We start from the raw sequence: 21,650 nt of genomic DNA, 5'->3' as shown, positions 1-21,650 counted from the left end.
AAAACTTTCTGCCAAAACCAGGCTGGATACAACGTAAAGAGTGTGAGAATGACTTATGAAATGAGTCAAATTCACAAGATGATCCTTTCAGCTGCTCCAGCGAAGAAGGAACAGACAGACAGCAAGATAGATTTGCAGAAGAGTTGTGATGTCAGTGAGACAGCGGCACAGTGCAGGGTGAGGCAGCCAGAGCACAGAGAGGCAGCAGAAGCCACTCGGACAGGTGTGGGAGGGACACGGAGCCACGGCCCATAAAACCCAAAGGACAACTGTAACAATACTTTTTAGTATTTAAAATGCAATTTCTTATTAATCTACTTAATTGGCATTCATAATTTGAGATGTTCCATATTTTTCTGCTGTAACTTTGTTCCATTATCTTGTACCAAGCAGAAAAGTTTCTAGCATTGAGCGTAAAGTGAGTGTCTAAATGGTTTTGTGGCTAAAAGTTTATTTGCCCTGCTCAGGAGAAACTGTAGATTTGTCAATGCCAAGATTAGTCACAGGACAGATACTCACAAAGCCTTGGTCATCGATAATTGAATCTGCAAGAGCAAACAATGGGCACAGTGGCTCTGTAGCAGAAATCTTAGCAAATGTAAAGATATGGGTCCCATCATTAATGTTATAAAAGGAAATCATTCTCATACCCATATCCAGGAAAACGCCTACCCTGTGTAGCCCGGGACTCACCCAGAGGGTAAAGGCACAGTGCTGGCTGCAAAGAGCTTTTCTTTCTTCACACCCACAGTCCAGAAGCCAAGTTCTTTTATTTTCTTTTTGTTTTTACTTATTTTTTATTATTATACTTTAAGTTCTTGGATACATGTGCACAACATGCAGGTTTGTTACATATGTATACATGTGCCATGTTGGTGTGCTGCACCCGTTAACTCGTCATTTATATTAGGTATATCTCCTAATGCTCTCTCTCCCCCCTGCCCCAACCCCACAACAGGCCCCAGGTGTGTGATGTTCCCCTTCCTGTGTCCAAGTGTTCTCACTGTTCAATTCCCACTTATGAGTAGAACATGAGGTGTTTGGTTTTCTGTCCTTGCGATAGTTTGCTCAGAATGATGGCTTCTTTTTCTTTTTTTTTTTTTGAGGCGGAGTCTCGCTCTGTCGCCCGGTCTGGAGTGCAGTGGCCAGATCTCAGCTCACTGCAAGCTCCGCCTCCCGGGTTCACGCCATTCTCCTGCCTCAGCCTCCCGAGTAGCTGGGACTACAGGCGCCCGCCACCTCGCCCGGCTAGTTTTTGTATTTTTAGTAGAGACGGGGGTTTCACCGTGTTAGCCAGGATGGTCTCGATCTCCTGACCTCGTGATCCGCCCGTCTCGGCCTCCCAAAGTGCTGGGATTACAGGCTTGAGCCACCGCGCCCGGCCAGAATGATGGTTTCTAACTTCATCCATGTCCCTACAAAGGACATGAACTCATCCTTTTTTTATGGTTGCATAGTATTCCATGGTGTATACGGGCCACATTTTCTTAATCCAGTCTATCATTGATGGACATTTGGGTTGGTTCCAAGTCTTTGCTATTGTGAATAGTGCTGCAGTAAACATATGTGTGCATGTGTCTTTATAGCTGCATGATTTACAATCCTTTGGGTATATGCCGGGTGCGGTGGCTCAGGGTTGTAATCCCAGCACTTTGGGAGGTCAAGGCAAGAGTACTGCTTGAGCCCAGGAGCTTGAGACCAGCCTGGGCAACAATGTGAATGTATACAATGTGTGTATATACACACACACACACTATATACATATACATACATATATATACATTATACATACATAGAGAGAGCGAGCGCGCGCAGGGAAGCCCAAGTCTGTTTCTTCCTATCCGAATCCAAATGCACTTCAACAATTGGGTCTGTCTTTTTCTCATTTATTTATGGGAGCTCTTTTTTTCATGTTTTGTAATATGTTTTGGACTCCACATTTTCAATTTCGTTTGCGCTGCCTTTTGATATACAAAATGTCAATGGTTTATTATTTTTAGGTTTCCTGTTTTAAGAATGTTCCTCACCTTAAACCACCTGATAGAAAAATAGGAAAAGGTTATAAATAGGTAACTCACTGAAGTTAAAATAACTGATTAGTTAGCACTCCTGTGAGATTTTTCACCAAGAAAATTAGCTATACATATATATATATATATATATTTGAAAAAGCAACAACTTTTGTTGCTACTGAGCCTACAGGGGAAACAGTCCTCCTGCTTGTTCCCTGTTGATAGGAATGTGAATTGCATCAACTTTTTGCAAAGTGACTAATCAGTAGCTATTAAAAGTGTAAGTAAACATAGCTATGGCTGAGTCATACCACTACAAAGATTCTATCCTGTAGAAATGAAATCATCCAGTGTGAAAGATGATTGCTACAACATTGTAGTGGCAAAGGGTACTTAACCTGAATGTCCATATAAAGGGGAATTGTTGGCTGGGTGCAGTAGCTCATGCCTGTATTCGCAGCCCTTTGGGAGGCTGAGGTGAGTAACTTGAAGCCAGGAGTTCAAGATCAGCCTGGGCAACATGGCAAGATCCCATCTCTAAAAAAATAGGGTGTGGTGGCATATGCCTGTAGTCCCAGATACTTGGAAGGCTGAGGCAGGAGGATTTCTTTGACCCAGAAGTTTTTCTTTTCTTTTAATTTCTGGCCTTACTGAATCATTGAGCCCAGAAGTTGGAGGCTGCAGCAAACCATGATAGTACCACTGCTTGGGCGACAGAGCAAGAATTTGTCTTAAAAAAATGAAAAGAAAAAGGGGGAATTGCTAAGGAAATCAAATACACTAAATATTATAAATTATTAGGCAGAAATTAAAATAAATACATTTGATCTACATTAGTTAGGCTTAGTAATGTCCACACTGCAGTATAAAGAGAAAAAAGTGAATTGCAATATAATGTAGGATTTCATGTATGTCATTTCAAACAAAACAAAGACAACAAAACCCTAAAAAGACAATTGAAAGTAAGTCACAAAACCCAGAAGCCATAAGAAAATGAAACAATTTGACTAAATATAAATTAAAGCTTCTGTACGATAAAAGACAACATAAAGTTACAAAGCAAGACACAGACTCTAAGAAAAAATATTTGCTATTCATATACAAATAATATACAGAATATGTAAAGAATATCTGTAAATGAATTAGAGAGTTGGTAAAGGATATTAAGTAATTCACGGAAAAAATATGAATAGCAATAAATACATGCAAACATATACAATCTCACTAGTAAGTGGAGAAACACCAATTTAAAAAATGAAATTATTTTGCAATCAAGCTGACAAAAATTGACGATTGATAATATACCCTGTAGTCAAGCATGTGAGTAAATAAAAACTCTCATACACTGATGAGAATATAAATTAGCAAATTCTTTTTGAAATGTAATTTTTAATCAAAATATTAATGCTTGTACCCTTTGCTCCAGTATTCTATTTCTAGGAAAATAGAGTTAAAGAAAATAAAACTAGCAAGTATGTCAAAAGATGAATATACAGGTATGTCTCTTTGAGTATTGTAGATAATAGCAAATAATTGAAACCAACATGAATGTTCCTCAGTAGAAAAGTGGCCAAATTATAGTGAACTATCCTATGGAACAATAGTGCAAGTATAAGAAAAATGAGGGAGATCTATTTGTACAGATAGGCAAAGATCTCCAAGATATATTGTATGTGAAAAAGCCAGTCACAAAATTAACACATAAAGGAAGATTACATTTTGTAAATGTATGTGTATGTTTACATATGTATATAAATGAATAGAAAAATTACTTACTGGAACGTATGTTTTAACCTGTCAACACTTCTTTGGGAAGTTAGTGACAGTAGATGAGAGGATTGGGTTGTCAGTGAAGAGTATTATATTTAATTCTACAGACCCAAGGGCATTGTTTGGATTTTTATAATATGATAGATGTGTTTAATTTTTATTATTTTTACCCAAGAAGAGAGAGTCTCCAGCATGTGCTGAAAGTGCTCTCTCTTCCATGTTTTTTTTTTTTTTTGAGACGGAGTCTCACTCTGTCACCCAGGCTGGAGTGCAGTGGCAGTCTCGGCTCACTGCAACCTCCGCCTCCCGGGTTCAAACTATTCTCCTGCCTCAGCCTCCTGAGTAGCTGGGACTACAGGCGTGTGCCACCACGCCCAGCTAATTTTTTGTATTTTTAGTAGAGACAGGGTTTCACTATGTTGGCCAAGCTTGTCTTGAACTCCTGACCTTGTCATGCGCCCGCCTCATCCTCCCAAAGTGCTGGGATTACAGGTGTGAGCCACTGCGCCTGGCCGTCTTCCATGTTTCTTACGTAATTTATTAAAACATATTTTAGTTTGTTGACTTGCTTACAAAAAGGTGTTTTAAACCTCTCTACAATTCTACATAGAGATAATTGTCATTCACTGTGTTAAAACAGAAATAGACAGAGAAATACGTATATTCAAGGATGCCAATAAATGTTACTATCTAAAATTAGATTTTGATAATTATTGGAAAACTGTGAATATATTAAAATACACTGAATTATATGCTCTAGATACATTTTATACTATATGAATTATATTTTAATGAAGCAGTTAAAAATCAATGGTTTGATGTTTTAGTATTTAGTGACAAATGACTTTAAGATGTAAGCAATAATTTCCAGTATATTTAAAAGATATTTACAATGGATATTTCTAGTTCACCCCCATCAACTATTATCAAATATTTTTATTTTTTAAATCCTTGAAGTAACTGAGTGAAGGTCGCTCCACAGGAGAAGTCACTGTTGTGTAGATGAGGAGGTTACTAGGTGAGGCAGAGTTGGAAGAGGCATTCTTTTCAAATGGAAATCTCTGGAAACTTCAGAAAGCAAGTATGAGGTGGGGCAATTTGCCTGGTGTATTAGTCTATTCTCACACTGATAATAAAGACATACCCAAGACTAGGTAATTTATACAGGAAAGAGGTTTAGTGAACTCACAGTTCAGCATGGCTGAGGAGGCCTCAGGAAACTTTCAGTCATGGTGGAACAACACATCCTTCTTCACAAGGTGGCAAGAGAAAGAAGTGCCAAGTGAAGTGGGGGGAAAGCCCCTTATAAAACCATCAGATCTCATGAGAACTCACTATCACAGCAGCAGCAGCATGGGGATAACCGCCCTCACAATTCAATTACCTCCCACCAGATCCTTCCCACAACGCGTGGAGATTATGGGAACTACAACCCATGATGAGAGTTGGATGGGGACACAGCCAAACCGTATCACTTGGTCATTTTCATTTTAAGGCTTCACATATAAGTGAGATCCTATAGCATTTGTCTTTCTGTGTCTGGCTTATTTCACTTAGCATAATGTTCTGCAGGTTCATCCACATTGTTACAAGTGGCAGGATTTCCTTCATTTTTATGGCTGAATAGTATTCTATTAAGTATATATATAACATTCTCATCATTCATCCATCACAGCACACTTAAATTGTTTCTGTATCTTAGCTATTGTGAATAGTGCTGCAGTGAAAAGTTGAACTCATAGCAGCAGAGAGTAGATGATGGTTGCCTGGGGTGAAGATGTAGGTAACTGGGGAGGTATTAGTCAAAGAGTACAAACCTTCACTCAATAAGATGAATATATTCTGAGGGTGCAAAGGACAGCATGGTGACTATAGTTAATAATACTGTATTGTGTGCTCGAAATTTACTAAGAGTCTCTCAGTTGTTCTTACCACACACAGAGAAAAGGTAAACATGTGAGGTGATAGATGTGTTAACTTGATTGTGGTTATTGTTTCAGAAGGTATACATATATCAAATCATCACATCATACATCCTAAATATAAACAATTTTCATTTGTTTACTATACCTCAATAAAGCTGGAAAAATAAAATTTAGACCTGTGTGCCTTGTTTACACACGTAGAGGTCACTTCACAGTTGTATATCAACTCTTAGTGACACAAAGGAACAACAAAAGCAAAATATCAAGTCTGTAGTCATCTCATTGGATAAAATTACCAACTGCTGATTTTTTTTGCCACACAACACACTATAAAATGAAAATCACTCAACTTATCCTTTGGTTCATTATTAAGAATTATTCATTATTCCAATGGCTCAGATACAGTTCAGGCATAGTAGCCATGAATAAAGACCACCACAGCCAGGAGGAGGATGGCGTTGATGTTCACTATTGTCCTCCACAAGGGCCTCTCAGATGTGTCTGTGAGCTTCTTTCTCAAGGCTTCCTCTTCCTCCTTGGTTAGCTTGGGTCCCTTCTTGGGTCCCTTCTGCAAACCGCAGAACAAGTCATAAGCTTTCTTGAGGCATCCACGTGATTGCTCAGGATAATCTGGAACAAAGATAAGCAAATGATTGCAGAAGATCTAGATCACAAAAGAACTAGAAATCCTTGTCAGTGTAGTACCTATGACGGTAAAAAATGATTACAATCACCTGGGAATGTTAAGAGGAATCCCTGAGAAAATGTAGATAGATTTAATCATATAAAAACAGGCAACTTTTGCATGGCATAAAGTTCAATAAACAAAGTAAAAACAAACGACAAAATGGGGGAAACATCTGCGTATTCTATTACAAAGGGTTTAATATCTTTAATATATAACAGGTTTCTAAAAATCAGTAAGAAAAGGCTATCAACAGCCCATGTCAGCATATTAGAGAGATGAATAAAGAGTTGAAAGAAAAAAGACACATGGTTCTCAAGCTCACCCAAAAAAGAGAGATTTAAACTAAACCTATACCACTTTCTCATCTATCAGTGGGAAAAATTCCGAAGTTTCACAACATAATTAGTGAGTTTGCATGGAAATTAGTAGGGAATTAGTAGCATATTGCAAAAATCATATAGGCATGAACCCTTTGACCCAACAACTAAACTCCACAAAATCTATCCCCAAGTTATACGGGCAAAAATACAAAAAGACTCATATATATGGCTATCTGTTGCAGCACTGGAAAATTTAATACTTCTAAACTCAAATGTTTATAAAAATCATAAAGTAAGGTTATACTTCAAAATAAATGATAATGAAAATTATACAAATTAAAAGCTGTCAGATTTAAAACAGTATTGCTTTGAGGGAAATTTACATGGCCTTAGTTATTTATATAGAAAAGAACAATCAAAGAAAAATCAAAAGAAAAATCAAATTTCCAGAGGAAATGAATGAGTTAATATCCAACTTAGTAAAAAAAATAAGAGAATAAACCCAAATAATGTAAATGGAAGGGAATACAAATAAAAACAGAAAGGATGAAATAGAAAAGAAGGAAAATAATAGAAATGACAAAGCCAGAAGTTAGTTCTTTGAGAAAAGTAAACTAGACAAATCTTTCTTTTTTTTTTTTTTTTTTTTTTTTTGAGACGGAGTCTCGCTCTGCCGCCCAGGCTGGAGTGCTGTGGCCAGATCTCAGCTCACTGCAAGCTCCACCTCCCGGGTTCACGCCATTCTCCTGCCTCAGCCTCCCGAGTAGCTGGGACTACAGGCGCCCGCCACCTCGCCCGGCTAGTTTTTTGTATTTTTTTAGTAGAGACAGGGTTTCACAGTGTTAGCCAGGATGGTCTCGATCTCCTGACCTCGTGATCCGCCCGTCTCGGCCTCCCAAAGTGCTGGGATTACAGGCTTGAGCCACCGCGCCCGGCCAACTAGACAAATCCTTAGTAAGATTAAGAAAAAAGATAAATCACAAAATATACTAGAGATTGAAAAGATAACACGACTATAGAGGCAGCATAGATGGATAAGCAGACACTATGAATAACTCTGTGCCGATATATTTAAAATGTGCACTAAATGGACACAATCCTAGAAATACATAATTTTCCAAAAGTGATTAATGACGAAATGGAAACTCTAAATAGTTCCATAGCCATTATATAAATGTGATCAGTAATTAAGATGTGCAACACACACACACACACACACACACAGCCCTTATGGTATTATTGGCAAAATACCAACACTCAATGGCAACATTATTTCAATCTTATTGAAATATTTTCATAAAATGGAAAAATGGGCTAATTTCTGATTCATTCTGTGATAACTCTATAATCGTAATACAAAAACCAAAAACTTAGTACAAAACCAGAAAATGATAGGCCAGTCATACTCAGGAACACTGATATAAAAAATCAAAAAGAACAGAAAGCATTGACTCTTCCTTCACTTTGAAGAAACCAAACCAAAACAGACAAAGCAATTATTGTCCAATTTAAGACAACATATTGTGAAGTGCTAAACCTTATCTGAGGCTTAAAAAATATTAGGTAAACAAAGAGCCATAGGGATGACTTGATGGAGAAATTTTCATGAAGGAAGTAAGATTAGAACTTAGTTTTAAAGAATAAGCATTTTTTTCTCTTGGACAGGAGGTAGAAATATTTTAGGGAGCTTGGCACATGTGGGGAAAAGTGAGAAAAGCTGTCTGCCTGGAATAGAGGGTCTGTTAGAGAAAATACTGAGAAATAAAGTTGGAGAGAAGGTGGGGCTAGATGCTTATTTGCAGTCAATCAAGATTGGACACTTGGCCGGGCGCAGTGGCTCAAGCCTGTAATCCCAGCACTTTGGGAGGCCGAGACGGGTGGATCACGAGGTCAGGAGATCGAGACCATCCTGGCGAACACGGTGAAACCCCGTCTCTACTAAAAAATACAGAAAACTAGCCAGGCGAGGTGGCGGCCGCCTGTGGTCCCAGCTACTTGGGAGGCTGAGGCAGGAGAATGGCGTGAACCCGGGAGGCCGGGCTTGCAGTGAGCTGAGATCCGGCCACTGCACTCCAGCCTGGGCGACAGAGCGAGACTCTGTCTCATTAAAAAAAAAAAAAAAAAAAAAAGATTGAACACTTACTATGTAACTAGGAACAGGCGAGTCTGTAACTGACTGAGATCTCAGTAACTACGGATGGATGATGGGGGGACAAACCAATGGACAGGCAGATGAATAGATGGATTTAATAATATTGTCTTGATTTTTGGAAAGGTAAAAATTTTAAGTTTCAGTTTATCATAAATCTAACAGCCTTTTCAGAAGCTGGATTTAATAACATTAAAAGAAAACCATTTAGAAAGCCTGTGCAGAGTTCCTACATGAAAACCAAATGTAAATCAAATATTACCTTCTTCAACACCATCATCTGTTTCTTCCTGACTTTTCTCTTCTGCATCTATATCGATTCGCTCCTCTGTACTGTTCCGAAGAACCCAGCACAGGCGGTACAGCTGAACAGGGACCATACAAAAATACATTAGTAATAGGTAAATGTTTGCAATAATATAATGCAACGGTACCTTTGTTTATTGTCTGTTTTTTTAAAAAGTCAAACCACATAGGAGAATATAGATCGCAAAGAAAAGGCCTCCTACCACACTCACCAAAACACACTAATCATTTAAAAAAATTTTTTGTTTTTAATTCTTCTGGTTGCTATTCAGAACCTCAAATGACATACTTAAAAATACCTACTTCTGGATTTGTAATTTCAGCAAAGTTGAAGATTTAGCTAACCTACACTATACGCCAGCTTCACTCATTGTCCTTAACATCCAACAGTTATTAGCCACATCATTATTTCATTCAGTTTATCTAGTCTTTGCTTTTATAACTTTCAAACCATCTTCTTAAATTCATTTCTGGATTCATCACATTTGGCTGGTATCTATGTGCTATTCTTGAATTCCAGTTGCAATTAGTACGCTTACACACCCCTTTTCCTTACCCACCTCCAAACTGCTGTCAGCTGTACCATCATTTTAAACTATTGTGCTTTATATAATTTTTATTATTTTCTGTAAATATATTAAGATTTCCATAGTCTGTATGTTGATTTAAGCATTTGAAAATAAATAGAATTGATGCTGTATGTACCGACTGGACACAAGAAGTAAATATCAGCCCTGGGTCATTCTAAGGAAATTGCTCTAAGTATCAATGGCTTTTTCTGTTTGTTTGTTTGTTTTTAATAAGATGGAGTTTCTATCTTGTCGCCCAGCTGGAGTGCAATGGTACGATCTTGGCTCACTACAACCTCCACCTCCTGGGCTCAAGCAATTCTCCTCCCTCAGCCTCCCAAAGAGGTGGGATTACTAAAGGTGGACTGCCAGCACGCCTGGCTAATCTTTGTATTTTTAGCAGAGATGGGATTTCACTAGGTTTTTGACCAGGCTGGTCTCAAACCCCTGACCTCAGATGATCCACCCACCTTGGCCTCCCAAAGTGCTGGGATGACAGACGTGAGCCACCGTGCCCAGCCTATCAATGGGTTTTAAACCTTCATAATCTATCATATTCTAAGTTATGCCTCATTTTAATTTGGCTCATGACTTTCTTGTACAAATTTACTAGAATTTGTAATTGGTTTTATTTGTTCTTGACATATGCCTTCACCTTCTCAGTAAGATTCCTAATCATATCTTCATAAGCTCTCATTCACAGGATTTCTTGTACTAGATCCACTTTCTTTGTTAAAACTCTCTTCTTGGGAGTCCTTCAACTTCTTTTTAACTTGCATAGCGTAATTACTAGTTTTGCTGAAAGACTATCATCCTGGGACATCTCATTTCTGCACTGTTAGGCTAGATTCACAACAGTTTTCATGACTTTCTCTGAAATAACCATGATATTTATCAAGTCTATTTTGAAAGTTAAACCTCGCAGCATATTAATGAAACAGAAACAAATCAGAAAAATGGTCTCACTTGGTCCTTCAGGCAATATATTTTTCCTAAAAATTTTTTCCTAAAAAAATTTTTCCTACAAAAAATTAAATTGTTTATTCCTATTGGCAAGTAAGAATTTAACATATATATTTATTGAAAAACTAGGTTTTCTAGTGTTCTTTCATCTAACTCAATATTCAGTGTAACTATTTAGTTAGGAATTTCAGTGACATGTCCTTGGTAAAACATTTTGAACTGTGCTTACTTCAGGTTTCCCATCCACACATAATCTACTGGCCACTTCTCAGGAAAATACATAAAGAAGCATTGCTTCAAAAATTATGAGTGATACATTCAAAATATATAAAAGCTACACATATTTAGTCATAAATTCAAACAATTCAAACAATATTAGTATATAAGCAGTATTTATATTTTAAAAATAATTAATTAATATTTGCCAGGCCCCTATAGTGTCTCCCCACTCCCTGAAATGCCTCTTGTTGAAAATCTTAGGTGGATATGCTCTAAGATTTTTTCTTGTATGCTTAGACAAACATCTATATGCCTACATGTGTTTTATTTCAGAAAGTGCTATTATACATTATATTATTCTGCACATATTTTTCCACTTAACCATATTATGAACATTTTTTCAAAACAAGTAATAGAGCTCCCTCGTGTTTCTAAACAGCTGTATAATGTTCAATGCACTGTGTTTGTGTGATCTTTCCCTTCATGATGAAATCTGGATTTTTCTCCCAGCTACTTCCTGTTTGAAAACTTTTGCAGAGAAAATCCTTATACACATTTTTCCTACTTGAACAACTATTTATACACAATAAACTCCTAAAACTGGGATTGCTGATTCATAAGTATTCGTAAGTATTTATCCATAAATACTACCCATTGCTCTACTATAAATTATAAAATCTATGTACTTTCCAACAGGTTTGGACTGTGAGAATTTTCCCACAATGCTAATATTAACCACTAACATTAAATATTATTCATATTAAACATTTTTGCTAAATTGAAAGGCAAAAATGCATCTCATTGTTCTATTCTTTCTTTTCCTGCCCCCTGGTACCATGTACTTTCCTCCATCTCTGGGCCAGTCAGTGTTCGTGCTGTATATGAAATCCTTTTTTTTTTTTTTTTTTTTTTTTTTGAGACGGAGTCTCGCTCTGTTGCCCAGGCTGGAGTGCAGTGGCGCAATCTCGGCTCACTGCAAGCTCCATCTCCCGGGTTCCCGCCATTCTCCTGCCTCAGCCTCCCGAGTAGCTGGGACTACAGGCGCCCGCCACCACGCCCGGCTAGTTTTTTGTATTTTTAGTAGAGATGGGGTTTCACCGTGTTAGCCAGGATGGTCTCGATCTCCTGACCTCGTGATCCGCCCGTCTCGGCCTCCCAAAGTGCTGGGATTACAGGCTTGAGCCACCGCGCCCGGCCGCTGTATATGAAATCCTATTGGCCCAAACAGGCACAGCCCAGATGACAGCCCTGCTGTGAAGTCTTTCCCAGTGTCTTTGGAAACACCAATTATTCTCTTCCTGGTGTCTTATGACAATGCTGTAGATTGACTTCCCAACTACACTGTGAAATTTACAAAATATAATGTCCATTTTCTAATCCCTTACTTTTTAATTCACTGTGCTTTGCACATACTAGGTGCAAACTGTTCTTTATTTCAATGACCGAATGATAATCTTAGGGTTCTTCTAACTCTAGAGGTACAATAAATACATTTCCTGGAACTCATACACTCATACATTAAAAGGCAAATAACTCTTATTTTAAAATTAGCATATATCCATTACTCATCACTCACATGTACATCAGGAATGGGTTTTGTTAAGAGGGAAATTCCCAGGACGACCAGCATGGACCCAAAAAAGAGAATGATGGAAAAGTAGAGATAGTGCACTCCACAGATAATCTTGGGACAGGTACTTGGAGCCAAGCAACTCGCTGTTCCATAAACAAACTCTGTTATCATACGAATGAGGCCCATGGCAAGTCCGACCATTAGACCCCAGAATGCTCCCTGCAAAAGAAGCAAGAAGAAAATCAGAATGTTTAGAAAATATGAGAAGCTTATTCAAGTAAGTCATAATTATAATCCTGCCTGCTTTCTCAGTTAAGGACCCACAAATGGCTAACCCTGGGCACAAGGTTACCGAAGTAGAGAAAATTGCAAATACCAGTGCTTGTTAGTTGGATGCTGCTTTCCATGGTCCTGAACTGTACATAACACTGCACCGTTGTTGATTCTCCAATACCAGGACACTACTGTCTACACTGACCCAAGCTGAAGTTTTCCTTGACTTTTGTTTCACAGTTAGATCAAAACACTTGTGATTTATTTGATAAAATAAGCAGAAGTATCAATTATGTTACACAATTTCCAGAGCTGGTATTAGGTAGTTTTGACAGTTCTATGAAGCTCTTGATAATTTATGTCTGTAAGGAGTTGATGGGGGGTGGAAACATGTGTCTGTTCCTTTGCTCAAGATGTCATGTTTTAGAAAAACAGTATTGCATGGAGACTAATGGTGTGAGCTTTGGATGGAAGAAGATCTAAGCCTGAATACCAAGATCCCACTTACTAATACTAAGTAACATGTGGAAAGCACATAGATACTAACCCCTCTGCACCTGTTCCTCATCTGAAAATCATAATAGTAAGGCAGTACTTAGGGAACATGGAAAGATTAAGGGTACATGATGCACAATAATCAATTAATTACATATATCAAAATAGCAATGAACATATTTTGAATTCTTACTAGTGTGGTAGGTTTTCTTCTAAGAATTTCACATATTTCATCTCACTTAATCCTCACAACAATCCCATAGGATAGGTGCTATCATTATCTTCATTTTACAGAGACTCAAGTAATTTGCTTAGGATCACAATACGATTAGGTGGTATAGCCATGATTGGGCCCTGGCAGTCTGCTTCCCAAACATGTTCCTCAACTCTGCACCATGTATGTATGTAATACTTTGTAACAAACACATAAAGACTGTACTATGAATGCGTGCTATATTTTTATACTTTAGTAAGGATCAGGAATTGTGGCTGACCTCAACTAAAATTAAGATGGGCCATGACTTGCATAAATAGGGTAGAAAGAATGTATTTTGATACCCCAGTGAAATAAGCAATTTTTTCTCACTCCAGCAGGGAAATTTTTTTCCAGTTTTCATTTACCTGTTCATTGACTCTTTTACAGAAGATGGCAAGCACAAAGACAGCTGCAATTGGAGGTCCAAGGTAGCTAGAAATTGATTCTGTGTAATGGATTAGTTGTCCATTTTGAGACACTTGTACCAATGGGACCCACACAATGCTCACAACAGTTAATAGAAGAACAAATATTCTGAGAAGAAAACAACATAATTTAAACATTAAACAAAAGCACTATAGGTACTTTCACTGTGCTTTAGTTCTAGAGTTCATTCTTGTGCCATTCATTGATTTTCCAAACAAAATCAAGCTCCTCGACCGTACATACACCCATGCTGTGCTTAATGGTGATCTTTTAGTAAAATGCCATAAAGCAATTGCTTGTCTATAATCAATCATAATAGCTTCATCTATGAGATTAAATATCTCTTCATAAGAAGTTAAAATATCAGCGATTAATAACTCCAACACACTATATGTAGTATATCAATTGGAAATAAGTACCACACTATTTCTATTAACCAGCAATTACTTGTACAATAAAGAAAGCAGACCCATTTTTTGTTCTTTTCCTAGCTTGCAGGGAACAAAGCTGGTTTGCATAGGTTAGAATGGAAACAGGCTCTACCTCAGAATGTTGAGTAAATCAGCAAGAAATGCTAACTTGCGCATTTTACTACTTGAGTACTTCAGCAGGTAAAAAGCGTGTTAAAGGCTCCTGTTGTCCAGGGAGCATGACTTCTTCACCTTTCCAAGCTCCAGCGTTGTCTGTGCTTGTTGTGTGAGTAAATGAACCAACGTAATTTACTAGAATGTGCATAAAAGGCCATTCATCTCTCTGCTCACATGAAACAGAGAAGCAGTTGTGGGGTGGAGGAAGGAACAAGTATTTGGGCAGGAGACTGAAGGAGACAAGTGTCTCATTTAAACATTACAAAATCACTGCATCCTTGTAACAACTAAATGTGATAAACTATGGGAAGTCTTAGCATAATGCCTAAACCACACTAAGGATTCAATAAATTACACTTACTGTTGGTATTTATTCTGTATCACCATTGGAAGGCAAGTCACGTGCTTTCCCAACTCATTCAGTTCCAGTTTCCTATCACATGTAGAATAAAATCCTGTCTTGTTATGACTTCAATGGCCCTGCATGACCTCGCCTCCAGGCACCTTTCTGACCTTGCTCTTCACTCTCCCACTGGCTTCTCACGGACGAACCTCACTCCTGGTTGTTCTCAAACATACCACATACGTGACTGTAGGAGGAAAGCAGCCCTCATTGTTCCTTCCCTGAGAGCACCATGGGCTTCACTCCCACACTTCCTGCAGGCTCTGCTCAGACACCACCCCCTCAGAGAGGACTCCCTGAACACCTGGATGAGGTTGCTTCCATCCTTTCTTCCTGCTTTGTCTTTCTAGCGCCTCTGGTCACCTGAGGTAGCATACCTTTATTAATTATCTATCTTCCTGACAAAGGCATACATTCTATGAGGCAGGAATTTTAAAAGCATATGTGTTTTTTTCCTATTTGTGTTTTGTGAGATAGTAGGCATTTGATAACAGAGAGAGAGAGGGGAAAAGAACAAGTCATTGCTTTATCATTGAGACTTAAGGAGGATGTGTGTCCAAGATCATACACCTATTAGTGGGATGACTGCATCTTGGGCCTCCTGAACACCAACCAGTACTTTCTCTACTACAAGTATGCTCCTGCCTTCCTGTACTCCCTCTCCTACAGCATTTGTCCAGAGTCAAGCTCTGGGCCAAGTGAGACCTTTGGGTTTTTCCCCAAGTGTTTAATTTGCTAAAGCTATTGTTACTGTCAACAACAAAGGACAGTCTTTTAAATAGTTTGTCAGTTTCTCTTCATACCAATTTCTTTGAAAAGACTAGACAAATTCCGATATCTGACTACAGCGGAACATCACAGAGAAAGAAAATGATTATACTACAACTACACATAGCAACACGGTTGAATGAATGTTGCAAACATAACATGAGCAAAATAAGCCATATTTCGGCAGGTGGTAGTGGCTCACGCCTGTAATCCCAGGACTTTGGGAGGCCGAGGTGGGCGGATCACGAGGTCAAGAGATCAAGACCATCTGGCCAACATGGTGAAACTCCGTCTCTACTAAAAATACAAAAATTAGCCAGGCATGGTGGTGGGTGCCTGTAGTCCCAGCTACTCAGGAGGCCGAGGCAGGAGAATTGCTTGAACTTGGGAGGCAGAGGTTGCAGTGAGCCAAGATCGTGCCACTGCACTCCAGCCTGGTGACAGAGCAAGACTCCATCTTTAAAAAAAATCGTATTTCAAGGGATACAAATGCAATTATTCTACTTATAATAGCATGAAGTTGGAAAAGACTAAGCTATCACGTCACAAGTCACAGTGGTTAGCTTTGGAATGATGTAGCCCAAGACGAGCTTCTGGGTGCTGGCAATTTCCATGTCTTGACTTGATCGATGGTTACATGGGTCCTCATTTTGTGACGCATCTCTGAGCTGTGCATCCATGTTTTAACTGTTTTCTTTATGTGTGCTGTACTTTGATTTTTAAAACATTTTACAAAATGCTGTGACAGGCCAGGGGCGGTGGCTCACACCTGTAATCCCAGCACTTTGGGAGGCCGAGGGGAATGGATCACCCAAGGTCAGTAGTTTGGGACCAGCCTGGCGAACACTGTGAATCTCTATCTCTACTAAAAATACAAAACATTAGCTGGGCATGGTGGTGGGCGCCTGTAATCCCAGTTACTCAGGAGGCTGAGGCAGGAGAATCGCTTGAACCTGGGAGGCAGTTGCAGTGAGTTGGGAGTGTGCCATTGCACTCCAGCCTGGGCAAAAAGAGTGAAACTCTGTCCAAAAAAAAAAAAAAAAAAGCCATGATAATATAGGGTCTTCTCGAAAATTGTGAAGGGGAAGGACATTCTGGTATCCATTTTTTCCTCATTTCCTTCCATCTCACTCCCACTATCTTCAAGGCCCCCAGGTTGCTCAGGGTCCCCTGGGTTGCCTTAACTCTCCAAGCATCCTCTTGGAATTAGTCTCTTCTCTGCTCCTTTGTAACACAGCCCAATCATTCATGAATATGACTGATAAAGTCCTCTGTGTTCATGTGTAGAAGACGTACTCTGTTACCTCCATGTGATATACACAGAAACTGCTAGAAACAATGCATTCACCTATCAGAGTAGGTGGGAATTTTACACCCCATTAAAATACTGGTGGAGTTTTATGAAGCTGTGAATAGGGGGGTGATGTGAGGAGGGGAAGAAATAAGAGCCATTCATTCAGAAGCATTTCAAAGACTGAAAAAGTGATTATTTCATTTAAAGATATGGTTCAAATTTTTGTATCTGGAAAGTGATCACTTGAATTCGATGTACTCCAATGTCTCGTCACTGCACCCAGATGCTAGGATTACTTTCACCAAAGTCAAAGGCAAGGGAACTCTAGTTCACTTCTACATCTGCACTTCTCCAGAGGATTCTAGGTGGGAACTCACCGTCCAGCTATCAGGATCTCTTTCTCCGACGCTTGCTTTCGCACCTTGGTGTAGAGGTCAATAGCGAAGAGGGTGCTGGCGCTGTTGAAGATGGAGGTCAGGGAGCTCATGAGAGAGGCCAGCATGACCGAAAGCATCAGGCCTCGCAGTCCTGGAGCCGGGAGAGGGTACAAGCACTGGTTAGTGGCTGGACAGCGCCTTGCTAAACCAGAGAGCGTTGAAAGGTAAAAGCACCATCGGGAACATTGGTTAACTGATGTCCTTATCAATACACATCAGCATGTGGAGTTTCCTGCATATTTTCCTGGTCACCTGAGAATAATCCAGTATAACTAAGTCAGGCACAGAAAGACAAAACATCACATGTTCTCACTTACTTGTGTCATCTAAAAATCAAAAACAATTGAACTCATGGATATAGAGAGCAGAAGGATGGTTACCAGAGGCTGGGAAGGGTAGTGGGGGACTAGGGGTGGTGGCGGGATGGTTAATGGGTACAGAAAAGAGAGAAAGAATGAATAAGACCTACTGTTTGATAGGAAAGCAGGGTAACCATCATCAGTAATAAATTAATTGTACATTTTAAAATAACTTAAAGAGTGTAATTGAATTGTTTGTAACTCAAAAAATAAATGCTTGAGGGGACAGATTAAAGCAAAAAGAATTTTAGTCCTAAACATGAACTTAGAGATCATCTACTGGAACCCAGTTTTAGAAGAGAGGAAACAACATCACACTATCTTTCTTTGGGTAGGGGCTGTTGGTTTCCTGAAGACTTAAGAGAACTGGAAAAGAAGAAGTCCAGTAGGTGGTTCTGCTAAACAAGTCTTTGGAGGGGCAAAGCCAAGAGTTTTGAGCCATGATGGGAACTTCATCCTCCAGTTCCCTCTGCCCATCAGTAATGGCCCTAGGCCTCCTAGGACAGCGTGTGTGTGGATGGGGAGTATGTGGTGTCATGGTTGTGAGCCCTGGTCCCTTCCTCCCTCCTGTGTGTCAGGGTGGAGGAAGGTGGAAGAAGTGTAGCCAACTCTTGATGGGGTACGAGATCACCTGGTCAAGTCCTGAGCTCTGTACCCTGCTCCATTTCTGTTCACCACAGCAATGATCACCTTCTGGCATCCTAATAATTTACATATTTCCTATGTGGTTTATTTTCTATCTCACATTACTAGATTTTGAGTTCCAAGAGGTAGGGGACTTTGTGCCTATTTCAATGATGTTTTGTTAGCACCAAAGCAGTGCCTGGCACTTAGTAGGCACTCAATAAATAGTTGCAGATTAAATAGATTGAGATCTATTATTCGGTTATCACTAGCCCCAAAAATGCCCTCCAAAAAGAAGGATAAATAGTTTATTCTGTTTGGTTTATTTGGTTATCACTAGCCCACAAAAAGCAGAAAAAATAGTTTACCTCTAGGTCTTGTGTTTACAAGTTTATGACTATGCAACTCTTTTATTGACAAATGGATCATTTAATTTGTTCTTGGCTGCCTCAGAAAACAGTCTTGAATCTGAAGGAGTAAGAATTCTTCTAACAGTAGTTGTACTGGTTCATCTCTGAAATGTTCAGGCCTAGCACAGAGCTGGTAGCCTGTGGAAGGTGCTCAAGAAATGTCTGATGAGTAGGATTGAATTAATGGAAGGTACAAGAATTGCACCATAACCCTTCCACGAGACCCGTCTGTAGACAGGGCTCTGCGGCTGTTTCAGCAGGGACATTTTCCTACCTTGGGGCATCAGTTCCAGCACCATCGTTGGGTATGCATAGTTAGTGCAGCCGACATCAACGCCACAGTGTTTCACGCATTCAGAAGGTACCACACATGCTACCTTATCTGAGGAAGAATTCAGAAGTGAGTCCAGTGAGGCCCAAATAGGCAAAACCAACAACCATTAAACAAAGAGAAAAGTTGTAAGATCATAAGGAAGGAAAGATATTTGCCTGGAAACTGAAGATTCAACTTTGAACTCCATACCATAGATCTGGCCCCTCTATTCCCATAACACAACCCTAAGTATCTCATCCCTGTAGCCCCCTTGCACTGACCAATGGGACAGGGGCTCTCTTGGGACGTGGCCTAGCAAGAGCATTTGAGCAAAGAGAGGGAGTGGACCCCATCCTCTGGGAAAACAGCAAAAGAAGACATTCTTCCAGGAACACAGAACTCAAGAGATTGACAACAATAGCAACGGGAAGTTAGGTCCTGAGTGCAGTCACATTTAGACTAGTATCTTGCACCTGCATCTAAGAAGAGGTGTCGCTTGTGATGGTCAGTTGGGTGACTGTCCCATGTGTCATGATGCCTCACCTCTGTGGCAGTTGCACAATACCTTGTTGGTTTTTGTTTTTGCTTAAACGACATTATGACAACAGACAGGGAGGCTTGATAAAGAATCACCCAGAAAAATAACACCTCAGCACATTAGCTTCTTTTCATTCCTTCCTAATCCTTTTCCATAGAGAAATGTCTTTTTTGTAAAACTATGGTAGTTGTTGAGACATTATTTTTCAAGTTTCTTTGTACACTTAGTATCCTAACCTCAGTATTTTCCCAAGTTTTGAGATAGTCTTCAGTCTCCTGTTTTCATTTTTCCATAAAGGAGGTGCACAATAATTTCTTTGGCCATTCCCCACTAGTTAGATACCTACACTTTTTTTTTTTTTTGAAGAGATGGGATCTCACTTTGTCACCCAAGCTGTAGTGCAATGATGCAATCATAGTTCACTGTAGCCTTGAACTCCTGGGCTCAAGCAATCCTCCCGCCTCAGCCTCCCAAGCAGCTGAGACTATAGGAACACACCATCATGCCTAGCTACTTTATCTTATTATTTAGAGATGGGATCTTGCTGTATTGCTCAGGCTGGTCTCAAAGTCCTGGGCCTCAAGCGATTCTCCTGCCTCAGCCTCCCAAGTAGGTGAGATTACAGGCATGAATATTCTTTACCCTTATAAAGAATATTACAAAGCTGCAATAAGGAGGATGCTGGTTCCTTGATGTTCACTTAACAATATTTCAGTGAAATCAACTGATGCCCAGTTGAGAAAACATGACGTGGATTTAGTGTTATCTGATGGATTACCCCGATAAAAATGATTCCTCGATAAGTCAAGAAAGATTTGGTTGTATTTTCTTCACTTTTCATAATAAAGGAAGTTGAATTCAACACTAGCAGTTACTCTCAGCTGACTCAGAAATTTACATATCCTCAAACAGCCTGATTCCAAAGCAGTGAAAACTGATTCAGTTCTCCAGTTTTCTCAGAGGGACCAAGACCTTCTCAGTCAGAGATGTCACCAAACTCAGACAGTACAACTCACTTGACTCAAATTAACCCAATCCTACCTCATCTGGCAGTGTCGTTTTGCCATATTCTCTGGACGTCCTTAAATCTAAGCAACTCATGAAGACGGAACTCACAGACTCAAATGTCTATGAGACAGGCAGATGGTATGAAAAGGATAAAGGAACAGAGCGTTCAATATGCCACATTTTCCTGCCTTTGACCGCTGTGCAGGCTGTGCCCTTCACCTGGAATTCTGCTTTTACTTCCATCCAGAATGGATTTTCTCAAGGCTTTATGACATTTTAAGAACACTTCTCAGAATACAAGCATAAAAAAAAGAGAGAACATACCGATTCAGGGCTTACCTGTGTACAGGATGCGGCTGATCATCCCTGGCATCACCATGAGGAACATGGGCAGCAGCTTCAGGTAAGCACACATGACGCAAGCGGCCTTCACGTGAGACATGTCCTTGCCACTCAGGCAGCGCTGCACGATGACCTGCCGGCAGAACGTGACACACTCATGAAACAACCAGGGGATGATTTCCAAGGCAGTGAGTGTCTCTTTCCAGAGTTTAATGTTGCCATAAGAAATGCTGTGGACAGGCCGGGCGCGGTGGCTCAAGCCTGTAATCCCAGCACTTTGGGAGGCCGAGACGGGTGGATCTCGAGGTCAGGAGATCGAGACCATCCTGGCTAACACGGTGAAACCCCGTCTCTACTAAAAAATACAAAAAGCTAGCCGGGCGAGGTGGCGGGTGCCTGTAGTCCCAGCTATTCGGGAGGCTGAGGCAGGAGAATGGCGTAAACCCGGGAGGCGGAGCTTGCAGTGAGCTGAGATCTGGCCACAGCACTCCAGCCCGGGCGACAGAGCGAGACTCCGTCTCAAAAAAAAAAAAAAAAAACAAAAGAAATGATGTGGACCAGTATACCAAAGAGCTATCTACACTCCTATGTTCACTGCAGCACTATTCACAATAGCCAGCATG

At 39.9% G+C, this 21,650-nt stretch overlaps 1 protein-coding gene across 7 annotated transcripts in view; it reads right to left on the bottom strand.

Annotated features, from left to right (window-relative positions):
• Positions 1 to 5,989: 5,989 nt before the first annotated feature.
• The window catches only part of LOC104668645 (solute carrier family 5 member 4-like), a 59,987-nt gene continuing 44,326 nt past the window's right edge, over positions 5,990 to 21,650 (bottom strand). For 6 of the 7 annotated variants that reach the window (XM_030915078.1, XM_030915077.1, XM_030915080.1 and 3 more), the window contains 8 exons: positions 21,025 to 21,160; positions 19,101 to 19,208; positions 17,374 to 17,524; positions 14,893 to 14,964; positions 13,884 to 14,052; positions 12,498 to 12,713; positions 9,127 to 9,229; positions 5,990 to 6,337 (listed from right to left, as the gene is read on the bottom strand). In XM_030915078.1, coding sequence (XP_030770938.1) covers positions 6,114 to 6,337; positions 9,127 to 9,229; positions 12,498 to 12,713; positions 13,884 to 14,052; positions 14,893 to 14,964; positions 17,374 to 17,524; positions 19,101 to 19,208; positions 21,025 to 21,160 — 1,179 coding nt within the window. In that variant the 3' untranslated portion in view covers positions 5,990 to 6,113. The remainder of the gene's footprint in view (positions 6,338 to 9,126; positions 9,230 to 12,497; positions 12,714 to 13,883; positions 14,053 to 14,892; positions 14,965 to 17,373; positions 17,525 to 19,100; positions 19,209 to 21,024; positions 21,161 to 21,650) is intronic. The other variant, XM_030915076.1, reaches the window with a different exon arrangement.

The sequence above is a fragment of the Rhinopithecus roxellana genome, chromosome 13, assembly GCF_007565055.1.
Source record: "Rhinopithecus roxellana isolate Shanxi Qingling chromosome 13, ASM756505v1, whole genome shotgun sequence".
In the NCBI taxonomy this organism is placed as follows: Eukaryota; Metazoa; Chordata; class Mammalia; order Primates; family Cercopithecidae; genus Rhinopithecus; species Rhinopithecus roxellana.
The sequence above is the reverse complement of the archived record's forward strand: the minus strand, read 5'-3'. Positions and strand labels throughout refer to the sequence as shown.